The sequence below is a fragment of the Microcebus murinus genome, chromosome 14 (assembly GCF_040939455.1).
Source record: "Microcebus murinus isolate Inina chromosome 14, M.murinus_Inina_mat1.0, whole genome shotgun sequence".
NCBI classification, from domain to species: Eukaryota; Metazoa; Chordata; class Mammalia; order Primates; family Cheirogaleidae; genus Microcebus; species Microcebus murinus.
Window position 1 is genome coordinate 8,262,593 of NC_134117.1, and position 9,319 is coordinate 8,271,911.

General features: G+C 51.4%; 1 protein-coding gene across 1 annotated transcript in view; it reads right to left on the reverse strand.

Annotated features, from left to right (window-relative positions):
* LOC105880334 (scavenger receptor cysteine-rich domain-containing protein DMBT1) overlaps nt 1–3,995 on the reverse strand; it is a 56,241-nt gene extending 52,246 nt beyond the window's left edge. The window contains 2 exon segments of the mRNA XM_076009646.1: nt 2,351–2,468; nt 3,935–3,995. Of these exon segments, the coding sequence (XP_075865761.1) occupies nt 2,351–2,468; nt 3,935–3,995 (179 nt within the window).
* Nucleotides 3,996–9,319: the final 5,324 nt, after the last annotated feature.

Sequence of the window (9,319 nt, forward strand, 5' to 3'; positions counted from 1 at the left end):
ACTCTCTCTCTCACTGCAGAAAGTAAGGAGAGACGGTGCATTTAGTAAGAGTGATAGACAACAGGAAAAGGCACCTGTCCAATCTCTGCCCTGCCACTTACCAGCCATGCGACATTAGACATAGAAGTATTGGCAAATTACCCAACTGTGCCCTGGTTTTCCCATCTGCAAAATGGGTGTAATCTTAATACCTACCTCAAAGTGTTTCTGGGACAATTGCATTAAAATAGCACTTACTATGTACATTAGTTGAGCACTTATTGTGTGCCAGGCAATATTTTCCATGTTTTCATATATCAACTTATCTAGTATATGAAGATAATTTTGTGCGAGATACATAACAAGTGCTTAAGTGAATGTTAGTTACCTTCAAGATAACGGTCATTATTAATGAGAAAAGGCACTGATTTTTTGTACAACTATCTCTCTTCATACCAAGCTAAAGCTGATCTCAACCAATGAATGACTGAGAGACAAAGAGGAGGAGACGGACAAATGGGATTGGCCAAGCGAGCGCCTGGGACGTGCCCAGGGTCTTGGCACCCACATCTCTTCTCTCTCTCCTGCATCCTGCATTCTGGAAGGCAGGCACCTGCTCTGTCGCCAGGGCCATACTCAGCCTCAAACAGCCAGCAGAGCAGAACTGGCCAGCCCGGCCACTAAGCAAAACCCCTGGAAGAAAGTAAAGACAAAAGGTCTTACCATGGACTGTAGTATATTGGTCTAATTCACCTGGAAGGAAACCAGATTCATCCTTTAAAAAGAGGTTCCTCTGTTTAGAACTGATGTTCCAGTCACAGAAACTGGCTTCCGCTTCCCGTTACAATCACACCAGGGGGCGCTGTGCTTCAATCTTGGGTTTGTGCGCCGCAGCATCCTTGCTAAAATGAGTTCTTTTGTAGCAAATTAAAGTAGGTGGGTTGGATTATGAGGTGCTCAATAATTTTAGATATAATAAAGCACATCTCTTTACTGGGACCCCTGACACTACGGTTTATAGTCACAGGAAGGACGTACTATGTGCTCGGGAAGAAGGGCTAGACCAGAGAAGACAGCTGGAACTGGTTGTTGTCCATGATTCGGGGTGGGCAGTTGAATCCACCCTCCAGTCTAAAATTTGAGGATAGTCAGCATTGACAGCAGCCACTTGGAGGCCCCCTAAATAAGACAATATTTTGGTGTGAGATATCCTATTTCTTCTGACCCATGCCCTGAGCAATTTTTATTCCGTCTTGAAGCAGCCCCCAAATCCAGAGAACCCTGGCTCTTCATTGTCAGTGATGCCAGACAAGGTCCACTGGACTCAATTTTAGTTTTTGAGTTTCTTTATGGGCTGCTCTAACTATATTTTTGAGGATTGATATTTCATAACTTTTATACATTTTTAGAGGTCTTCCAAAGAACCAAGAGAATATTTATCCATTGAAAAGACAGAAGAAAACTCATTGTGTTTTGTAATGGCCATATAGACTCATTGGATCCTTTTCTAGATCCAAGATACATTATGGGCTCTTAGTAATTTTATTTTTCCCATATCTTAAAACATTTTACTATTTCATTACTCAAGGAATTATTTCATCATTACTCCTCAATTGTTAAATAATAAGAAGATGGAAGAATGATAGAATCGCTTAGAAGGAAGAATAAATACTGAAATAAGTTATAATCTTCCAGGGCCCAAAACATTGTATTATCCTTCAAGAGGGTATTATAAAAAAGACCGGAGACACTGTCTTTGTGGCCTGTCTTAAGCTTTCACTGAGCACAGTGCAGAATTCAGAATTTTTCATTCTCTATTTATGATGACAAAGGGAAGAAAATTGACAAAGGAAAATGTTCTGCAATAATCAGAGGAAACAGGAGAAACGCTAAGAGACGGGGGGGCAGCACTCTGGACACTAACCACACAGCCGAAACCTCAGACTACGAGTCTTCAGATGATGATGTCCTAGAGGGATTTCTCAAATTCAAGAATCAAGGAGTCAGTAATATAATTCTAAAAATGAAAATAAAACATGGCGCTCTCACTCACTTCAGTGGGAAGGATTTCATCACACGGTATGTTGCAGCAAGAACTTAGAACATCGCCTTTTACTAGAAAGGCACGTGGTGGTCCCCTTTCGTCTTTCATGACATTTATATGCCAAAATCTATCTGATAAAAAGGAGTCTGCTATGTTTAAATATTCTTGTTAAATTTTCTAATATACTTGCTTTCATGATGGTCTCTCTCCCCCCCCTTTTTTTTTCTTATTTCCTGGTATAAGGAGGCTTGAGGCATTTGATAAACTTCTTGGATTCCTTTTAAATGCAGGCCTGCCGCGCACAGCAGTGACAGTGCAGAGGTTCACGTGTCTCCAACAGAAGACGCGGGCCAGTGCGAGGACTTGCTGTACATGCCACAGAAGGGCCTCGCCTTCCTCACGGGCTCCAATGTGAGGTCCACAGTGGGCTCCTCCACCTGCCCTGCTGCGAGGGCAGTCCATGGCTTAGGAAGAGGGCCACTGAGGCCACGCCCCCCCAAAATGATCAAGCAATTCACAAGGGAAACAGGAAGCCGGAGAATTCCATCAACAGAGACAGCGGGCTGGGGAGCATCTATCCGCACCAGCACACCCCCCCCCATTTCTGACATACCGTCCCTGCGCCCACACTCAAGGACACGACTCTGCCGTTCAACACAGTCCAGATGACGCCATGTGGTCTCCCTTGCCAGCCTCTCCACACCTCGCCCACCCCATCGCCTGCGGTGGGCCCGCTCCCCGTCACTGGGCCGCCAGGGCTTGGTTTTGGGGTGCTGCTTTCACCAAAGCTATCTCCCAAATAAACCTTCATCCTCAGAGTCCCCCCACTGAGCCTGCGGGGAGAGCGAGAGTTCTAGAAGTCATCTGAAAATTAGGTGACTTTTACCCTGTCTCCTGAAATCCATGCATCTAGCAAAAGGTGACACCAGAGAAAACAAATGCGGGGTGGTGGGGGCGAGATGAAAAAGAAGTAAGGAAGAAATGAGGGAAAGAAAGAAGGAGGAGAAGGAAGGATGGGGAAAAGAAGGGGAAAACAGAGGGAGAGGAAAAGAGGTAAAGAGATAATAGGTGCCAGACAGATGAGAGAGAGAGAGAGACAGAGTCAGAGAGAGAGGCAGAGAGAGACAGAGAGACAGAGGCAGAGGCAGAGAGATAGAGAGACAGAAAGAGAAAGAGAGAGAGAGAAACAGAGAGAGACAGAGGCAGATTATGCAGACTGGCGAATCACCTTGTTCTGTTGGTGTCTGGAGAAGTGACACTGAGATGTAACAGTCACAGCGATTTGCCGAGGCTCTTTCATGTTTATCATTTGACACTCTAAGAACGCACAGCCACGCTTGAGTGACTGAGCCTCCCACACTTATCTAAAGCAGTGTGTGACAGACACACACTTAGAATCACTTAGAATCTTAACGATCTCGTCTGTGTTGTTACTCAGCTAACGTTTGCTGAGCAAAATGAGGCTATCAAGGCACACACAGCTGCAGAAAGCAGTCAAGGAATGAGTATTTACAGAGGAAATCTTTTCTGCCTATTTTCAAAGTACGAAAATCACGTGTTTAACCAATTATGGCAAAGTTTGGGGACTTTTTAATAATACACATACACCTCTCCTGAACTTCAGGGATTTTTCTAAGACCGACCAACCATTTCCTTAGTTGAATGACTTACTGAAAACCCTAGCAGGATTATTAGCGTGTTCTAACTGCAAACATCTGTATTTCTTAGCCAGAAGCAAAACAAAGAAAAGATCCCTTCCTTCTATATGCATGCAAACAATCACAATCATCAGCAGAGAACTGCCCCTCCCTTGATGCAAAACTTCCCTTGGGAAGGGAAGTAGAAGATAGAATTCGCCCCAACTGGGTGTGCAGGAGTGAAATTAATGAATATAAAAATTAGACATAATACCTGTAGGTAGAACTGGACCCAGTAAAAGGCACATTTCAAGGATGAGCGTGGAGATCCCCATTTTGCTGGGTTCTTCTCAATTGAATAAAATTCCTTGACATTTATAGGTCCCAGCTAAAAAGGAGGCGTGTCCTCCAGGGTGGTATATTTCTCCTGCTGCCATAAATCAATATAAAGGAACTTTGCTAACAGTCAGTGGCTAATCTGTGGGAACAACTTGGTTGTGTTTGATTAATTGCCATGTGAACAATCTGGCTATCACCCAACTGCGAAATCACTGACATTAGTAATACAATTTCCAACTTCCTTCTAGGTGAACCTCAAACGAAGATTCCCAAGAGCTTCCTGAATATGGACTTGATTTTAATCTTGGAGAGTTTGAATTGACCTGTGGGAAGTCTGCCCCAAAGTTTGGGGCAGAGCAGGATGTGGGCTGCTAGGCAAACACAGGGCAGGTGCCAAGGGGGAAAGCATCTCTTTGGGGTGGTTTGTCCTGGCAGGACAGCCTCTCGTTGGCCCTTGTGCACGTAACCTCACCTTTGAGTCATGTTAGTGCAGGTATGACCAGAAAGTAGAAGGCTTAAGGGGTGGTTCATGGAGACCGTGGCCCACACTAGCTTTGGCCACCGTCTTCGGGGTTCACACTAATTTCTTGACACAGAAGCTGAGAAATTTGTGACCTTAACTGAACCACCTCCAACCATTGCACACGGCTTGGATTTCTTGCCCTTGGCATTCACATTGTATGACGCGTGGAGTTTGGCAAACCCACAATACCTGCCCCAACCTCCACCTACGTGCACACAACCCCTCTCCTCGGGTTTGTTACGTAACTGTCACTTCACTCTTTCAGATCCTCAGTTTCTATCACCAGCCTCTGACAACCCTGTCATACCCCACCAAGCTCGCCAGGCGTTTGTTTTCATCAAGACGTTCTTGGTGGTTGGTAACTCTCGGCTAGAAGCAGACAGCTTTGCAGGACTTGCCTCCGTTATCCTGGCCTGGGCCAGCAGGGTTCTGCCTTTCAGCTGAGACACTAAGGCTGCCGGGTGACACGTGGCTTCCTTGCTGTGTGCTGTTAACTGGTAGTCTCTGTGCTTCCTTCTAGAAGGATACCATGAACCCATGCCCTTTGTCAGCCACCAATCTGCATGCGGGCCTGGAAGCCCACATTTGGCTTCATCTAGGTGAAAGTTACATTCAAGCTTTGTTTTCTTGTTTAATCCTACAACCCTTCCTGCCACTCCCAAGTTCCCCTTCTCCCCTTGAGAACAGACTCAGAATGGGCTCACTGTGTTTCACTCTCCTGCTGTCACCCTGACACTTGATACGCGCCAGGTGACAGGAGAACAGGGCCGCACATCTACCAGGGAATCCCCAAGACCCTCTCCGACAAGGGCATTGTGGCCCTCGGGTTCCTGGAGAGCTGGGCTGAGAATGATTGTGAAGCCGGGTCTGGGGTCACCAACGAGTGCGGCGACGGATGAGCAGTGTCTGTCGTGAGCACAGCAGGGGGGGTGCCGGCAGGAACACGAAATGTCTGTCGTGGGTCAAGTGGGTCAAGAGGTCAAGTGTCCTTCCCACAGGAAAGCACACTGCCCGGTCTCGGAGACGGACATGCATGGTGACGGTCACCGCAGGGAGGTCAGCATCGATGCACGTTGCTGCGAGAACATACGGAGAAAGCATCTAGATCCCACGGCAGGGGCAGTTTCTCAGAGAAGGTGGCACCTAAACAGAGTCTTAAAACGCAAGCGGGGGTCAGCCGCCGCGCACAGGAGTGAGAAGCGTCGGCGAGGAACAAGGCGAGACTGGGTAGGGACGGGGACAGAGCGCCGCCCCCTTCAGGAGACCACGGGGTCTCGTCAGTACCCAGCTCCCCAGGAGCATCCTGCTTGGGACCTCGGTGCCCTCTGGGGAGCCCCACGGCTTCCCAGCTTGTGTCGTTCGGTGACCCCGTCCTTTCCCCGCGGCGGTGAGCAGCACCCATCCTGAGACCAGGGCGGCAGACCCCAGGACGGAGGGCGAGGGAAAGCCTAGCTGTCAGCTCAAAGCCAGCCCGGCTGGCGTCCCGGGCGGGAAGTGGGTGACGTCAGTGGAGCAGTTCGGGTGTGGGGTCCCGGGCACCTGGGCAGAACATGACAGGGCCACGGGCCACCCGCCACCACCATGAGGGTCCTCAGGCTTCCCCATTTTGTCCCAGGGCCCTTTTGCAGGTCACAAGACCCTGTCCAGAGAGGTCTTCTCCTCTGCGGCGAGGAGGGCTCAGCACGTCCGGGTGGAGAGCCGCGGAGGGACGTTCCATTAGCTAACCACGACTCCGCCGTGGAGAACAGGAAGAAACAGAAAGCCACCAAAGCTCCGAGGCTTGGCCCCAGGCCCGGCTAGTAAAGCCCCTTCCCCAGGCATATGTGAGCAGCTCGCTAGGGAGGTGACACTCCAGGGAGGTGACACTCCCAGAGAGCTCCAGAAGGGACAACCCAGCACTTGCATCCCAGCATGGTCCTCACAGGACAGCCCCCTTCAGGGGACACATGTGGCTTTCTCTCTCTCTCTTTTTTCTAAGTGACAGAACCTTTCCTAAATAGAAATTCACAGAGAAGCCCCCAAATATAAAACAGGTCAGCAGGAGACTCTGACTGTGGCAGGGGCGTCCCCTGCCTGCGGCCTTCCCCAGGGCAGGGTCGAGGGTTCCCTCACGGAGGCCAAGCCCTTCTCCCCTAGGACAGGGGCTGCCGGGCACACTTCTGTCCTGAAGCTGAGCCGGGGTCCCAGGCTGACTCCCAGAGCAGCCGATCTCCTCCCTCTAAAGATTGTCGCCACCCACAGACGGGTGCCCTGGCAGGCTGGAGGAAGGAGAGAGTCTAGAGGCAGCCCCGGGCCCCCTCCCACGTCCCAGGAGCCCGGGACTGGACAGCCCAGGGGCACAGAGCTGAGGGCTGGGAGCCCTGGCGGCGGGGGAGGGGTGGGGGCTGTGGCACCTTCCTGCAGCCACCCTTGGCTTCCAGTCACTGCACCCCAGAAGTCCGGGTGACCAGGCCCCCCTCCAGGTGTCAGTTTGACCCCAAACTCTAATTTTACCCTCCCGAGCAGCACCATAATTGTACAGCCATTGTTACCGCTGTAACAATCCTTTGACCTTGTGTGTCTGGCACCTGCAATGTCACTCGTTCTTGTCCTCAGAGAGCCAGTCTTCCTACCCGGGTTAAAAGGGACCCCGGCCCCACCCCACGCCGCCATCCCCACCATGCTCTGAGGACCAACCGAGTCCCAGCGCCCGTTGCTGCCCCTCTGCCATCGCGGCGCCCCGCGCAGTGGCGTGGTCCCTAAGGCCGGCGTCCAGAGCAGCCTGCCCCGTTCCAGCGTCTCCCACGCGCAGCCTCCAGCCAGGCGCCCAGGTCTGCGGAGGGGAAGTGCCACAAAGAGCTGGGACGGGATACAGTCCAGCCACAGACCCCTCCGGCAGCCGCAGAGGCCCCCTGGTGACCCCGGACACACAGAATTCCAGTCGCATGTCAGAAAGCTCCCATCTCTCTCAGAGTAAGGCTGAAAGCCGTCCCCTGGTTTAGAAGGCCCTGCAAGCCAGATCCCACAGCCCCTGTCTCCCCTGCCCACTCTAACCGCAGTCCAGCCCCAGGGCCTTTGCACGGCCGCTCCCTCTGCCTGCAATCTCTTCCCCAGATGGCTAGAGGCTGGCTCCCTGCGCTCCTGCAGACGTTTCTAACTTAGCATCTCCTCCAGGCAGCTTGCTGACCACCCGCCCCTGCCGCCTGCACTCCCAGCCCCTTCCTGGCCACCTCTTCCCACGGCACTCCCGCCACCTGGCCTCCTTCTATTTTACGGCTTTATTCTTCTGCCTGTCTGCCCCCACCAGAATGCAAGCTCCACAAGGCGGGAGTTTTGTCCGTTCTGTGTCTTGCTATCTCCCCAGAACCTAGAGCAATGTGTGGCACGAAGGAGATGCCGCAGAAGTCTCTGCAGACTGATTTGACTGGACGGACATGGGCAGAGCTGGAAGCGAGAACCAGGCCTCTCCGCGCAGACGGTGCTGGCAAGTTCCGCACTGAGTGCCAGCCACAGGAAGGGTTAGGCTGGCGTTCCTCTGCTCATTCAGCCAACACGCGCTGGTGCCTTCCACGTGCCAGACGCCGCTGCAGGTAGTGGGGCTGCAGCCCAGAGCCCGGCAGACACGAGCCCCGCCGCAGGGAGCTTACACACTGGGGCAACACAGACACCAGACAAAAATTCAATAAGTAGGGAGAAGTGTTTCCGACTGCGATAGGAATTATAAAGGAAAAGAACAAGGTGATAGATAGAGCATACCTGTTGTGGGGAGAACTGCTTGGATAGGGCAGTCAGCACATCACATTAACTGAATAACTGTCTCAAGTATGAGGAATATGAGGCTCAGAGAGGTTAAGTAACTTACTCAAAGTCACACAGCTAGAAAGTGGCAGAGCAAGAGCTTGATTCGGAGTCTAACTCCAAAGCCTGGTATTTTCCCACTAGATCCTGAATCCTTCCCATTCCTCCCAAAAGACTGTTTCCGTTCAAATGGTGAGCCTGAGTCGCTTCCACTGCAGGACATCTTGCTATTCAGAAACCTTCAAAGGAACGGGGAGGGAAGGAACACTGGCTCTAAGGGTATCGGACCGAGTACAGATGTTTTTGACATAGACCCTACAAAAGAGTCCAAGTTGCCTAATCCCGAAAAAGTGAAGGGAGGGTATTTGTGACAGCCACACTAGGTCTAGTCTAACGCGACTGAGCCATGTCCTCTTGCAACCCAGGGTCAACTGCGGCTAAGGGGGAAAATAAAAGAAGATGGAAGCTGTGGCTCCCCAGTCCCTCTCTGTACCCCAGGTTTTCTTTCTCTCCCCCACTCCCAGATCCCAAGAGCCATTCCTCCCTCAACAACCATCACCACCCTCCCCGAGTTATTGAACAACTCTTTCCCGCTCGGCAGCTGAGCCCGGTGGAGACCTCTGCACGGGGCGGTTGTGACCAAGCAGCTAAACCCCAAGAGTGAAGGTCCAAGGACAGAGCGAGGGACGCACAGGCCATGGAGCGGCAGCCAAGCAACTCGACTCCCCCCCGGGCGATCAGTTTCCAGGAAACCCAGACACACTAATTGCACTCCCCAGACACTAAGTGGTAAGCCAGGAGGCCAATTCACTGATTAACAATAGGCGTATACTTTGGCTCCAGAGTCACCCTGCTCGAGAGACCAAATTGTATACCAGTAGTTCGCTTGGGGAGCAAGGAACGAGAACAAGGAAGCTGGGTAGTGTCCAAAAGAAACACTTACCGAGATAATGGGGCCTGTCACTGTCCTTCCTTGGGAAGTTTCTGCATAAACCACTGTTCTGGGCGCCTCTCGGGGCT